The following is a 14846-nucleotide window of genomic DNA, read 5'->3' as shown; positions in this document are numbered from 1 at the left end:
CCTCACCTCTGAATCCCCGAAGTCTGTACCATCTCCTCTTTGATCCCGGTTGTTTGCGACTTTGATGTCCTTTTAGACTAGCCACAATGGGTCCATGTTATTAGTCTATGTTACTACCTCTATAGTGGGGAGTAATATATGTGTGGTAACATGGAGCACTTCATTTATTAGGCTATAGACACATCTTGCCTTGATATGTGTGATGTTACTCATACTAGTAGTAACTAGCTATGTTACCATTTTCATCTCTTTCTTCATTTATTGTATGCCACATCATCTGTTTAACCTAGATATGTGTGATGTTACTATCTATGTTACTCTCACCGTGGGATGACATGGCAGAGGGAATGCCGTGTTTACCGACTAGGCTTTGATTCACGCTCTCGGGGGGCCGTTCATGATCTGCTGCCTCAGGCGTCCGAGAGCCGCCCAATGCCAGTGATTATTGAGTGCATAGCATACGTGTTCTTGGTTGTATGGATGCATGAATGAAGCAAGGCGTCTACAGAGTAGTAACTACTCCCTCCATAAAGGATTATAAACCCTCTTATATTTCTGTACAGAGGGAGTACATCGCAGCGCACGCATGGGGAAGGTGCGGATGTGCGTGTCAGAGTTCCACCTCGGCGACCAGACCATCGCCGCCGCGCAGGGCCGCACCGAGGTGGGCGGCTTCGTGCTCTGCCAGAAGTGCCCCGAGGTGTGGTACTTGGAGCTCATCATGGCCGGTCAAAAGATGAACGCATGCTGTACCGCTCGGCCTCCGGCGGCGCGACGTCATCGGCACTCCTCCACGTCGTCGGTTACATGAAGTTGGAGCTGATCCAGACGGCCGCCATAATGGCCGGATCAAAGGGACAAGCAGGCTGCTTGTGGCGTCTTCCACTGCCTCGCGCACCTCCTGGTCGACTGCACTCCTCCGCCGTAGCCGTAGGTTATGCTGCGACCAGGAGCTGGTACACCGAGCTAGTTTGCATGCTGCCATCGCCTCATGCGGTGGAGCGCAAGTGAGATCGTCGACGACATTGCCGCATGCGGTGCGGTGCGGCAGGATGCCGGTCGCCATGAGCCACTGCTGGGCCGCCACTGCACACACACGCAAAGCCGCGGCCATGTTCTGGTTGGTTGCGGTGGTGATGTCGAGTAGGTGAGGGTGCGTCGTTCGTGAGGACGCCGGCGGGTCGCGCCCTGCACGTGCAGAGAGGAAGTGCACTCACGGGATGTGATGGAGTCGCTGGAATTCGTCGGGGACACCTTTGCTCGTCTTGGTGTACTGCCGGAGCGGCGAGTTCAGACTGGCGATGGAGACGCTCGGCCAGATGATGATGCCAGGAGACGCACTGCATGTGTTCGACAATATACCATGCCGGTGTACTGCCTAACCGATCCATCCTCCTCTTTTCCCGATGCCACCTACGGCCTCAAGGTTAAAAATGACCGGGATTGCAGAAGATAAGGTACAGACTTCAATGATTTATAGATGTGAGGGTCTGTTTCTGACGAGGTCTACAACTTACGGTTTTAATCAGACTTCACTCCTACTTTGTTAATTTAAAATGTGTACAGATGTTAAAAAAAAAGGTATAATCTTCTCCAAAGCTTCATGATTAGAATATATCTTCAGCATATATGAGCATAATAGTCTCCAAAACTTCGTTGGAGACATCTGTAAAACTTGTTGATTGCACAGAGTTGTATGGGCCAGAAATATCAAACTTCATATACGCTGTACAATTTTAAAATATCATTGAACATTTTTTGTTATACATGTTGAAGACATTGTTTTTCTGTTTATCTTTTCTTTGTCTTCTCTTTTTTGTGTGTATTATAGACAGTTCGCCGTGTATTAGAAAAATGTTCATCATATATTTAAGAAAATGTTAACCATATATTCAAGAAATTGTTCACCGTATATTAATAAAATGTTCAACGTACTTAGTGTTTTCATTGTGTATTTAAAAATTGTTCAGCATATATCACAAAAATGTTCACCGTGTATCTTTTTTCAACGTATATCACAAAAATGTTCAATGTATATATAAAACTGTTCACGTTTTTCTTTTTTCTCACTTCCATTTCAAGGTTTTGTTCGAATTTTGAATTTTCTTTCACACTTTCAAACATTATAACATTTTTTAATAAAATTTGTTCACAGTTATCCCAAGATATGTTGATTTTTTTAAAAGAAGCCCATATGCGCCAGCGGTCGCCGCAACCAAATCCTCGTCTCCTTTTTTTTCTCACAAAAAAAAGCCCGAATCCTCGTCTCCTTCCTCTGCTAGGCCTAGGTCGACGTGTTTCTCCAAGTTATGACAAGGCCCAAATATTTGGGCAGGTTAGGGTTCAGGGACATGGAAATTTTTAACCTCGCCCTACTTGCTAGGCAGTCATGGAGGATTATTCAAGAGCCCAACTCTCTAAGTGCGAGAATATTGAAATCAGTGTACTTCCCCGAGGTTACTATTCTTAATGCAGAACTTGGCACAAAACCCTCCCAGGTGTGGCATGCAATTCTAGAGGGGAGGGATATCCTGAAGCAAGGTTTGATTCAAAGAATTGGGAATGGACAAGAGACTTTTATTTGGTCAGACAATTGGATCCCTAAAAATTCCTATCTTCGGCCAATTTTATCGCTTGTTCATAACCCACAAGAGAGGGTTTCAGACCTCATGGAGCCAGCTACAGCAAGCTGGAATGAGCAGCTAATACGCAACATCTTCTTGCCCAACGACGCGGAGGAAATTTTGAAAATCCCGGTTTGCACACAGAATATTGGTGACTACTGGGCGTGGCATCCGGACAGTACGGGAGTTTTTTCAGTGAGCTCGGCCTACAAATTCATCATCAGGACTAAAACTCAGCGAGAGTGTTGGCTTGAGGGATGTGGTGAATCCTCTGACAGTATCAAAGAACAGAGTGCCTGGACATTGCTGTGGAAGATCAAAATTCCCGCCAAAGTGAAAGTTTTTCTGTGAAGATTGGCACGTCATTCACTGCCAACTTTTGATGTGTTGCTTCGAAGAAATATGACAGAAATTGATGCTTGTCCTCTATGCGGAGCCGAGGACTCATGGAGACACTCACTTTTGAGCTGCACTATGGCTAGGTGTGTATGGGCTTTGTCAGATGACGATCTTGTTGAGAAAATATCTAATAATCTGGAGCCTAGCGCAAAGAACTGGGTGTTCAATTTGCATGAGATTCTGAATCATGAGCAGTTCACGAGGCCGGTCATCACACTATGGGCGATATGGTATGCACGAAGGAAAGCTGTGTATGAATCGATTTTTCAGGGGCCAAGACAAACAGATGAATTCATAAACACGTACTTGCGTGACCTGGAGGAGGCCGTGGAGCCGGCTGTAGCTTCGAGACAGGCAACAGGGCACTCAACAGATAGTACTGTACGATGGACGGCTCCACCCGAAGGCACTTTCAAATTCAATGTTGATGGAGCTGTAGCAAACAATGGCAAGATGGGCGCTTCGGCGGTGGTGTGCAGGAACCAGGATGGCGTTTACATGGGGTCCTCCACATTAGTCTCTCGTATGAATGACCCAGCGACTTTGGAAGCATATGTGGTGAGGGAAGCTCTTGCTCTCGCTGAGGATTTGGGCATCTAGCATCTTCACGTCGCCTCGGACTGCCTGGGAGTAATTAACAATATTCATCAACTCACAGGTGGAAGGCATGGTGCAGTTATTAGGGAGATCATTAGCCGCTCGAGATTTTTTCTTTCATGTACTTTCATCCATGAGCATAGGCAATTTAATTTTGAAGCGCACAATCTAGCAAAGTACTCCTGTAATTTAGGAGTAGGTCGTCATCTGTGATTTGGGATTCCCCACGATCAAAATCTTGTATCCATGAACATTTCTGAGACTTAATAAAGTGGGACTAGATTTCTCAAAAAAAAAAAAAAGTACCGTGGCCGCCGCCGTCTCCACCCGCACAAAATCCCTACTCGCCGCACGTTAGCACCCCCAACAGCCGCCTCCCGCGAGTCCGCGACCGGTGCCCCGCCTTCAAGGGTCTCCGAGGCCGATTTGACTCTGTTCACGGCGGCAGAGCAGAGTGTTCCGGCGGCCGGCGGAACCGGGGGTCCGTCAATCTCGTAGATACAGGTATCCGCTCGGCTCGGCCCTCGGAACCCAAACCTCGCCGATGACGCTGACGCCGGCGCGCGCCTCCGCGGCCGCGGCCCACGCCCTGCTGCGCAGAACGAGGTGCGCGCGAGTGCTCTCTGTGTCCCCGCCCTCCCCCCTCCATCCCCGATTTCTTCTGCTCCGGCTCATCCATTCTCCACCTTCTCCCCCAAACCGCAGGTGCTTCGCCGCGGCGGATCGGATCCGGAAGGCCTCGAGGGCCTTCTCCAGCGCGCCGGCGGGAGCGTCCGAGCCGCAGGTACCCTTCCTCTCCGCGAACCGCATGTGCCGTGGCCCATAGTGTGCCGCGAATTACGAGATTGATTGAGGTTTATTTATTCTGCCGGTGAACATTTAGGATGGCCTGGAGAAGGTTGGCGGGGTGAGAGCCGGAGACGACGAGCTTGATGTTGCTATCGTCGGTGGAGGCATGGTGGGCCTGGCTGTTGCTTGTGCACTCTGTAGGTATTGCTGCCTTGGTGTACTTCTGTTACTTACTTCCAATTGTTCATGAGCTCAGCTTCGTGTTGCTCTTAGTCGGAGAATCGATCCTCATAATGGGCAGGCTACAGAATTAGTTATAGAAGGAATGTTGGCACCATTGGAATAAAATTCTCCCTGCTATTTTACTAGTTCAATGTCAAGTACTGCAAATGCTGTTGGTAGTGCAGGGTAGTCTGAGGGCTATACGAAAACATCTTGTGTATGAATTTGACAATCCTATGCTATGGTTGTGTTAGATTAGAAATACCTATTCTGTATATAATCTTGGGTTTACGCTTATTTATCCTTACATGCAGCCAATATGCCATTGACCAAACACCTGCGAGTTGCCGTCATCGACAGCAATCCTGCATTGAAGTCAACGAATTATCTGAAGAAAGATGGTATACCTGATTCAAGGGTCAGCACTGTTACTCCTGCAACCATTTCCTTCTTCAGAGGTAAGATTGTAAATATAAAATCGATATGTCATTGCTTGTTACAAGCCAGAATTCTGCGAATGTTTGCTGTATATCAATATCTGGAGCTAAAGCGTGCTTAGTATGTTTTGGTGATAATTCAGAAAGGTCGATCCCTTTTGTTGGGTTTGACAGTTGTTTAAACAAGACATGCTACTAGCTTTTAAGTTGATCTGAAGAACCCATCTATGCTTACATTAGATTGTTCCTATAACCTCAAAGTGCTTCAGTCACAACCTACTGCTTTGCGATGTTAGCTAAGTACTCCCTCTGTAAACAAATATAAGACGCTTTGGATCACTACTTTAGTGATCTAGAACGTCTTATATTTGTTTACAGAGGGAGTAACTGATATGTGCCTAGCACTTGTCATCACGCAATATCCAGCTGAGCTGCATTTCTTGTTTAGTATAGTGATAACCTGGAACTTCATGTCAAATAGGCACAATCACGGATGGTGCTGCCAACTCTGCTGATCTATATATACCCATTGTTTCTTTTTTGCCGCTGGTTGTGCCTAATCATAAATTTGATTAAATGTGTGGCACTATTTTCGCTTATTGAGGATGAAAAGTGGAATGCTTGACAACGTGCCGTTTCAGAATTACAACATCTTAAAACATTCCTTATTATGTGTTTGTAGCTACTTCATTTTATTTAGTAGCTATAGTATTGTATAGTTTGACATATATTTCATACTTGTATTATGCCATGTGACAGATATTGGTGCATGGGAGCATATTCTACAGCAGAGACATGCTTTCTTTGGTAAAATGCAGGTGATGACATGCAATTTTCATCATATGGATGGTGATTACCTTTCTGTGTTCACCTGCTTTCTACCACTATATCTATTCCTACACTAGATATAATAATTTATATATGTTGGTGTTCCTATGATTGATAGATTGTCAAATCAAACTAAAATGACATTTCATGATTCATCTGTCTGCTTATTTCATATTTTCTTCTACTCCAGGGGAAAAATAATTATGGGTTAACATGTAATCAAGTTTGTTAATAAAGCATAGAAAACATAAATACCTTGGCAGTTTAATGGGCAATAGCATTTTTGTGGGCCTTTTGAGCTTGGGCTGGCTGTAAAGTATGCATGCCTGTCATGTTGTTTTTAATATATGGATGATTCTATATAGAGGACAAGTACATCTAGTTCTATCATATCAGTTCCCTATACATGAAAAACGGGTAGCATAGCCAAAGATTATCCACTACAGATGCAGTATCCTGTAGATATATTGTGCGTTGTTTGAAAGCTGACCAGTTGTATTCAATATTGTGACCTGAACTCTTAAGCAGATTCTTCTGTCATCTTTGTATAAGAATCATATCTTGACCTCCCTTACGTGTCTTCTGACATCATGGGGTTAAATATGTTTTGGTAACTGAACTCATGTTATGTTTCTGATATTAATATATTTTCCGCACAATCTTAATAAACTTTAAATTTCCAGTGCTGAAGCTTGAGAGGGGAATTCAGAATTATGCTAGGCAGCCCTTACATTGCATAGTAACTGTAACTCCGTGAATGGATATGTTGATATTGTCACTTACAAACACCATAAATAAATGGTATAAATGCTATATAACGTATGAGAGGGACAAACGTTGACTTGCTGTTCTTGGTTAGTTTTAGCTGTCAACGTTGTTTATCAATCTGATTATTGTGTGTGCTCTATTGAACCTATGTGATAAGCATTATTATTTTTGTCTCTGGTCTACATTGCTCATTGAGGAAAAACTACCGAGTCTCCATTCGAGTCCATGGTTTCTTGCAAGATCTGGTCTGACTAACTTTATATAGGACATTCGAGGGTTTCATGGTTTGTTCTTTTAAAGCATGATAAGCAAAGAAAGTTTCACTAAATATGGCAGATGCTCATTCAGTAACCCTGCCCTCATAGAACATGGCAATAAATTGTCATGCTTACAAGCATGTAAGCTTGTCCTTAGAGTGCATCCTGGGGAATTTTGGCAAGTTCATTGTAGTGACTTGCAGCACTGCTGCTTTATTTTATTGACTACCTGATGTGTTATGTTAGATTTGTAGCATATAGTCTCATTAAAGCTTATTTCTGTCCTGATATGTTGAAATGATTGTTGAAGTACTGGCTTATATCCAATATTATCGCACAACCTTAACTCTCTATGGTCCATAATATGGATGTTTCCTGGCACATGTTTAAATTTGGGGTGACTTAGACTTAGTTTGTTTCTTTACTAAATAGACTGAATATGTGCAAACCTCAGTGCCAACTTGATTTCTGCAACCTATGGTCCATGTATAAAAATATGTTGATTAACTTCATCATGTGCTTGATAAGACTCAGAGCAATTCGCTGATGCTTCTCTATTGAATCCATTTGAGTCATTTGTCCCAGTGAACCAAATTGAATGAACTATTGAATTGATCACAATAAAAATGGTGAAATGGAACATGCACAAATGCTTCACACTTTCAAAGTTTTCCCATTCAATTTCCAAATGGAACATAAATATACTGACATAGTGGTAGACCTTATTCTGCCCCTGTTTTACCTAGCCCCTTTCATTTAAATTTAGGATATTATAGATTACTTGAAGCTTAACTATGATTGGATGGTACATACTGTATGCCTTATTTCGTGAATATTAGGCCATTATTATGTGATCTTTTTCATGGCAACTGTTATGCCATATGTACATGCATTAGCATGCCTCCTTTACCTTTGGTCTTGTCCTCTTTTATTTGTTGAGCTTGCAAACAATGACAGCAACAGTTTTTTCATTCTTATTTGTTGCACTTGCACACAAGTGCAACAGTTTCTTCCAACTTATTTGCTGCACCTGCACACAACAAGACCAGCAGTTTCTTGCTTTAGATAGTGGGTGTTCAACATAAGCATTGATTGCAATTTGACGCATTTTCGCTGGCAGGTGTGGGATTACACTGGACTAGGATACACAAGGTACAACGCAAGCGACGTGTGCAAAGAATATCTTGGGTATGTTTAAATGGGAGCTGCTGTAAACCTCTAATTGTCTGATAACCTTTTCTTTTTCCACTGGTTCAGTGATAACCTTTTGCTTTGTTTTCCCGTTATTTAGATGTGTGGTGGAAAACAAGGTGCTTTGCAACTCACTTCTGTTACGCTTACAGGTCTGTATTTTTCAATAAACTTTCGATGATTTTGATCCGCATCTAGATTTTTAGACCTCACTCCATACAAATGGTTTGTTTCCTAGTTTATAAACTTGTTGAATACAGTACAGCCTTACAGCCCACACATTCTAGAGAGCAAAGTAAATCTTATATAAGAGACCTTTGTCATAAAAAACAGATGTACTTACTTTTATGGCACCTAATTCCCATATGTTAGTTTTTTATTAGCTGTACACGACGATTAGTTACCGACAACATATTTCGTTAGAACTGTTGGTCATGAAGCACAGTTCAAATTTATGTGTGACATTAATAGTCCTCATAAGGTAATCTCAAATATCCTAAAAATGTCAAGACACACGGAAATTAATGGATGGGTGGTTTCCAGCTAGATGTTGCACTTGTATTGTTATCTTCCTTTATTTTCCATTGAAATAGTCACCTTAAATTGCAACTTAAGATGTTTGCCTTACCAGGAGCAAAAGGAGGACATTGAAAAGATGGTCTACCCTACCCGATTGGTCTCTCTTGCTTTCCCATCAAAGAGCAGAAACGTAGGAGTAGCAGGACTGAAGCCACCATCAACTGAGGCAGAGGAACTACGCCGTAGTAATTTGGTTAAACTTGACCTAAGTGATGGACAGACTTTATATTCAAAGTTGGTGGTATGTTCCTATATATGATTCTCCATTCATTCAAACTTTTGTATCTCTTTATTGCCTTCAGTCACTTATTTTAAATTATGGTCGCAGGTAGGAGCTGATGGTTCCAAATCCAATGTAAGGCAGATTGCGGGCATAAAAACAACTGGTTGGAGTTATCCTCAGAGTGCCATTATCTGTACAGTAGAGCATACTGCAGAGAATGACACTGCATGGCAGAGGTTTCTCCCTTCTGGTCCGATTGCCCTGCTTCCAATAGGTGACAACTTCAGCAATATAGTGTGGACAATGAGCCCAGAGGAGGCATCACGCCATAAGTCAATGAGCTCTGAAGATTTTGTGATGTCAGTGAACCGTGCATTGGATTTTGGTTATGGACCCCATCCCAATTCTAGTAGCCTTGACCATTACGTGGAAAGGTTGTTTTCTGACTTTGGAGGTACTGCAGCGTCTACGAAAGAATGCTTTGAAGTACCACCAAGGGCAATTGGGCTGATCTCAGAGAGAATGGCATTTCCATTGTCCCTGATGCACTCCCATGATTATGTTTCAAAAAGGCTAGCATTAGTTGGTGATGCTGCTCATACAGTGCACCCCTTGGCCGGTCAAGGTGTCAATTTGGGTTTTGGAGACGCAGCTGCCTTAGCAAAAGTTATTTCTGAAGGAGTTTCTGTTGGTGCTGATATTGGGGATGTAAGTACCTAATATTGCTGTCTTTTGGTTAGATTTATGCGGATACTACTGTATCTAGCTTCTGTGAGCAACTCTTAATACTATGAGCTGGTCATTCAGCAAGCTTAATCTTCCTTGCTTTGACTCCTGGTTTCTTTATTTGGATCATTGTTTGTCATCATCTTGCATATGCTGGTTACTCTAGTATAAACAACATGTTTGTCATGGACAGCAAACTAACCAAACCTTTTCCCATTTGCCAGCTATCTTTGCTGAACCGGTATGAGAATGACCGCAAGGGTGCCAATGTTGCGATGGCGGCAGTTCTAGATGGCTTCCAGAAGATGTACTCTGTCGATTTCGGACCCCTCAATGTTCTAAGAGCCGCTGCATTCCATGGTGCCCAGTACATATCACCATTGAAGAAGAACATAATTTCTTACGCAATGGGCGACAGGAAATCGCCTCTGTTTTCATAAGCAGCAGGTCTTACAAACTTGTTGGCTCTTGGCTGTCACTGCAGCACTGTACCGAAATGCGTTAGTTCAAACTAGCATGGTGTACTTTTGGCAATATCTTCTAAGCTAGCTAGTACCATATCCCACCTGAGAAACGTTAGTTGGATAAAATGTAACAAGTACTCCCTCTATCTCAAAATGTAAGACATTTTTTAACACTATCATAGTGTCAAAAAACGTCTTACATCTTGAGACGGAGGAGTAGTTAATACTAGTAAATAAGATTGTATTTACTGGATTTCTTTTCATGTCTGTAAGGCTTGTTCTGTACTTTGCTTGCCATGGAAGATTAGTTTATTTTCGTTGGCACCTTTTTTATCTGGTTAGTTATATAGGCAAAATGCAGACCATTATGCACTCAGGGTTTTGAGGGTATCTGCCTGAAGGGTTGGCAGGCTATATGTTTTAAATTTCTCAGTGGCACATGCTTTCTATTGTTTAGATAGACTGCTATATTTTGCAGCACATTATCTGTGTACACCTGTTTTTATACAAATAGAGAAAAAATAGAGAAAAAAAAATCTGTGTGCACTTAGGCGTTGGGTGGGCTTGCTGAGATCATGGTCACCCGCTCCGAGCCGTGTGCCGATCAATTGACCCAGTGGGAAAATATCTAGTGATACCAACCTTCACATGCTCCCGTGATACCAACTTGAAGAATCTTAAACAATTCAAAAAAATTCTGAAAAGTCATAGATGTTCACAACACATACATTGACAACCCCTAAAAAATTCAGATCAAAATTCTGAATACACATGGAGAAACAAAAAAAGACAAATTCATATGTGAATAGTGTCATTTTTGTTTTGTCTTCTTTTGACACTATTCTTGATTAATTTCTTTTTTTTTGTTTCTTTGTATATTTCGAATTTGGATCTGATTTTTGTGTTGTGAACATGGATGATTTTTTTCAGATTTTTTTGAAATGTTTAAATTTAAATTCTTAAAATTGGTATCATAGGAGGTGAGAGTTTTTTTTAATTGTTTGGATTGCTTGCCACATGTGTCACGTGGTATACGAGGTGAGAGTTGGTAGCATCTCATATTTTCCCTTGACCCTCGGCCGTTCAGCCGGCTGTTATGTTTTTTGTTTTTTGTTTTGTAAACTTGGAACGCAATGCAGAGCAAAACCGCCACAGCCAGCTGGGCCCATATTCTGGATATGTGGGCTGCTCCAGCAAGCAGCTGGGACCGTATCCTTGACATGTGGGCCGCTCCAGCAAGCAGCTGGCCCATTTGAATTAGGCTCGACACGAGAGCTCGCGCCCTTCTAGTTCTTCCTGAGGTGCATGCACACTGTACGTAGCTTGGAAGGCGACGTAGAGCAGAACCGCCATGGCCACTGCAAGGGCATCTACGTACCATCCATGTCCTGCTGTGGCATTCGTATAATCTTTTTGTTCTAACTACTGCCTCCGTCTCGATTTATATGGTGTGTGTGTTTCTGTGCCATCAATTTGATTAACCAAACATGTGTTTATATAAGGTGGGGCTGTCTAATCTTCAGCCGACTGATTTCAATTTCTGTTTAAGTCCATTTTTTGGCCTATAGAGTGCCGACACATGCCTTGAGCGTGTTTTGTCTTAAATTGAAGAATTTCGACTGGTTTCATTCCACATCTCAGTCGAATTTACAAATGGCCGTTGCACGCCCTTACCCAACTCCAATCCCCATAAAGGGCCCGGATACCGACCTGTTACCCGCAAAGACACCCTAATTAACCAAAACAAAACCCCAAGCCTCCTCGCCCCCAACCCTAACGACCCATTAAAGTTGTTGGGCTTTTGCTACCCCACCGCACCCGTCCAAAAAAGAGAAGTGAGCTTCTTCTTCTGCAAGGAAGGACACCAGGAGTTGAAAAAGAACAGCAGCTCCCCCCCCCCCCCCCCCCCCACACACACACACAGAGAAAGCACAAGAACGATATCGACGATGCAAGGATAATATAGAAAAAAATAGAGAGAAACCCTAGATCATAGGATGCATGATGTGCTTGAGCGAGCAGCTGGGGGTGGTGCTGCATACACGCCTGGTGAACAACCTGCTGAGGTGCTCAGTCAGGCGGGGAGGGGGAAACATATTTATGCCTATGACACATAGTAATGCACACAAAAGCTCCACACAAAATGGAGCTCACTGAAAATCATCAAGATGGAAAGTACGAGGGAGGTATAGAAGGAACTGGTGCCATCATTAAGGAAGGGAGGCGTGCTGCAAGCAAGAAAAGATCACCTCCAACTCGAATCAAAATTATTTCCAAAGTTATCATTAAAATTGGTTCTGATTCAGTTCAGACAAATAGGAGATCTGGAACTGAAATAGGTGTAGAATCTGTATACATACTTCAAATAGTGTAAATAAATGCGAATTCGAAAGCTAAATCTGTGTGCTTTCCATACTGTATGTTGCATGCCTTTAATTCAGAGAGACGGAATCACTATCTTCCAAGCAATATGTCGTTGTTAATCCTGAGTTTCTAAATAGAGTCTTTTGAAGTTAGAGATATGGTTGATTTCCACCCCAAATGTATGTTGGACGTCCAAGAGTCTTTATATACCTTTCTAACCCGTGTCTCTTAGGGTTAGACCATGTTTAGCTATTGTAAAACTCATGTTGAATCCTCTGCACCATATTCGTTGCGATAAGGTGTTTTTATTACTACCAAAATTTCTAGTGTAATCTGTTGTTCCGCTGGGAATTGACTATTCACACAAGTATGTTGCGTTGCGATTTCCATTGAGTTAAAAGTTCATTTTATTGGCAACGGGTGATCAGTGGGAAGAATTGGCAGAATCATACAAGTTATCATCATCGCTCCTTGAGAAGGCCGGGCCATCCCATGTCACATGCTCAGGCAGTGCCAACGCCAATGCGTTGGCGCTGGAGCAAACGTCGTCGCGACAGCAGAGCATGAGGACTCATGTCCACCATGAAGGAAATATGCCCTAGAGGCAATAATAAAGTTATTATTTATTTCCTTATTTCATGATAAATGTTTATTATTCATGCTAGAATTGTATTAACCGGAAACTTGACACATGTGTGAATACATAGACAAAACAATGTGTCACTAGTATGCCTCTACTTGACTAGCTCGTTGAATCAAAGATGGTTAAGTTTCCTAGCCATAGACATGAGTTATCATTTGATTAACGGGATCACATCATTATGAGAATGATGTGATTGACTTGACCCATTCCGTTAGCTTAGCACTTGATCGTTTAGTATTCTGCTATTGCTTTCTTCATGACTTATACATGTTCCTATGACTATGAGATTATGCAACTCCCGTTTACCGGAGGAACACTTTGTGTGCTACCAAACGTCACAACGTAACTGGGTGATTATAAAGGTGCTCTACAGGTGTCTCCGAAGGTACTTGTTGGGTTGGTGTATTTCGAGATTAGGATTTGTCACTCCGATTGTCGGAGAGGTATCTCTGGGCCCACTCGGTAATGCACATCACTATAAGCCTTGCAAGCATTGTAACTAATGAGTTAGTTGTGGGATGATGTATTACAGAACGAGTAAAGAGACTTGCCGGTAACGAGATTGAACTAGGTATTGAGATACCGACGATCGAATCTCGGGCAAGTAACATACTGATGACAAAGGGAACAATGTATGTTGTTATGCGGTCTGACCGATAAAGATCTTCGTAGAATATGTAGGAGCCAATATGGGCATCCAGGTTCCGCTATTGGTTATTGACCAGAGAGGTGTCTCGGTCATGTCTACATAGTTCTCGAACCCGTAGGGTCCGCACGCTTAACGTTCGTTGACGATATAGTATTATATGAGTTATGTATGTTGGTGACCGAATGTTGTTCAGAGTCCCGGATGAGATCACGGACATGACGAGGAGCTCCGGAATGGTCCTGAGGTAAAGATTCATATATTGGATGATATGGTTAGGTCAAGGGGTCAGGCCCACGGGGCTATAAGTCAGTGGAAAAGGAGTTTTGCGGAGGCCAGGGGGCCAAACGCCGGAGACCCTGGCGTCTGGCCCTGGGCCAGACGCCGAGGCCCATGGCGTCTGGGCCAGACGCCAAGGATTGTGGCGTTTGGTCCTGGAGTCCGAGTGGGACTCTTGCCTTTCGGGCAAAACCGACTTTGAGGAGGCTTTTGCTCCAAGTTTCGACCCCAGGGCTCAACATATAAATAGAGGGGCAGGGCTAGCACCAAAGACACATTAAGAAACACCAAGCCGTGTGCCGGCAACCCCGTCTCCTCTAGTTTATCCTCCATCATAGTTTTCGTAGTGCTTAGGCGAAGCCCTGCGAAGATTGTTCTTCACCAACACCGTCACCACGCCGTCGTGCTGCCGAACTCGGAGGTGCCGTGCTTTCGGTACTTGGATCGATCGGATCGTGAAGACGTACGACTACATCAACTGCATTGATATAACGCTTCCGCTTTCGGTCTACGAGGGTACGTAGACAACACTCTCCCCTCTCGTTGCTATGCATCACCATGATCCTGTGTGTGCGTAGGAATTTTTTTGAAATTACTACGTTCCCCAACAGTGGCATCCGAGCCAGGTTTATGCGTAGATGTTATATGCACGAGTAGAACACAAGTGAGTTGTGGGCGATACAAGTCATACTGCTTACCAGCATGTCATACTTTGGTTCGGCGGTATTGTTGGATGAAGCGGCCCGGACCGACATTACGCGTACGCTTACGCGAGACTGGTTCTACTGACGTGCTTTGCACACAGGTGGC

General features: G+C 43.3%; 1 protein-coding gene across 2 annotated transcripts; it reads left to right on the top strand.

Annotated features, from left to right (window-relative positions):
* The first annotated feature begins 3813 nt into the window (after window positions 1-3813).
* LOC109774650 (uncharacterized) lies at window positions 3814-10428 on the top strand. Of its 2 annotated transcripts, none has more exons than XM_020333394.4 (10): window positions 3814-4226; window positions 4326-4404; window positions 4504-4606; window positions 4946-5089; window positions 5828-5886; window positions 8042-8109; window positions 8213-8264; window positions 8744-8932; window positions 9020-9622; window positions 9865-10428. In XM_020333394.4, exons 1-10 carry the CDS (start codon window positions 4165-4167, stop codon window positions 10078-10080), a joined length of 1575 nt encoding a protein of 524 aa, XP_020188983.1. In that variant the 5' UTR covers window positions 3814-4164; the 3' UTR covers window positions 10081-10428. The 2 variants fall into 2 exon arrangements, with proteins under 2 accessions (XP_020188983.1, XP_020188984.1); XM_020333395.4 differs by having other exon boundaries at window positions 3972-4226; window positions 4504-4610.
* Window positions 10429-14846: the final 4418 nt, after the last annotated feature.

The sequence above is a fragment of the Aegilops tauschii genome, chromosome 5, assembly GCF_002575655.3.
Source record: "Aegilops tauschii subsp. strangulata cultivar AL8/78 chromosome 5, Aet v6.0, whole genome shotgun sequence".
NCBI lineage: Eukaryota > Viridiplantae > Streptophyta > Magnoliopsida > Poales > Poaceae > Aegilops > Aegilops tauschii.
This window is presented reverse-complemented; position numbering and strand designations above follow the sequence as displayed.

Bases quoted from the DNA above. Each gene is read 5' to 3' on its own strand.
- LOC109774650 (XM_020333394.4), top strand. From the start codon at position 4,165: ATGACGCTGACGCCGGCGCGCGCCTCCGCGGCCGCGGCCCACGCCCTG. The intron at 4,607-4,945 runs GTAGGTATTGCT...CCTTACATGCAG, and splicing joins GGCTGTTGCTTGTGCACTCT to CCAATATGCCATTGACCAAA. The intron at 8,933-9,019 runs GTATGTTCCTAT...TTATGGTCGCAG, and splicing joins CTTTATATTCAAAGTTGGTG to GTAGGAGCTGATGGTTCCAA.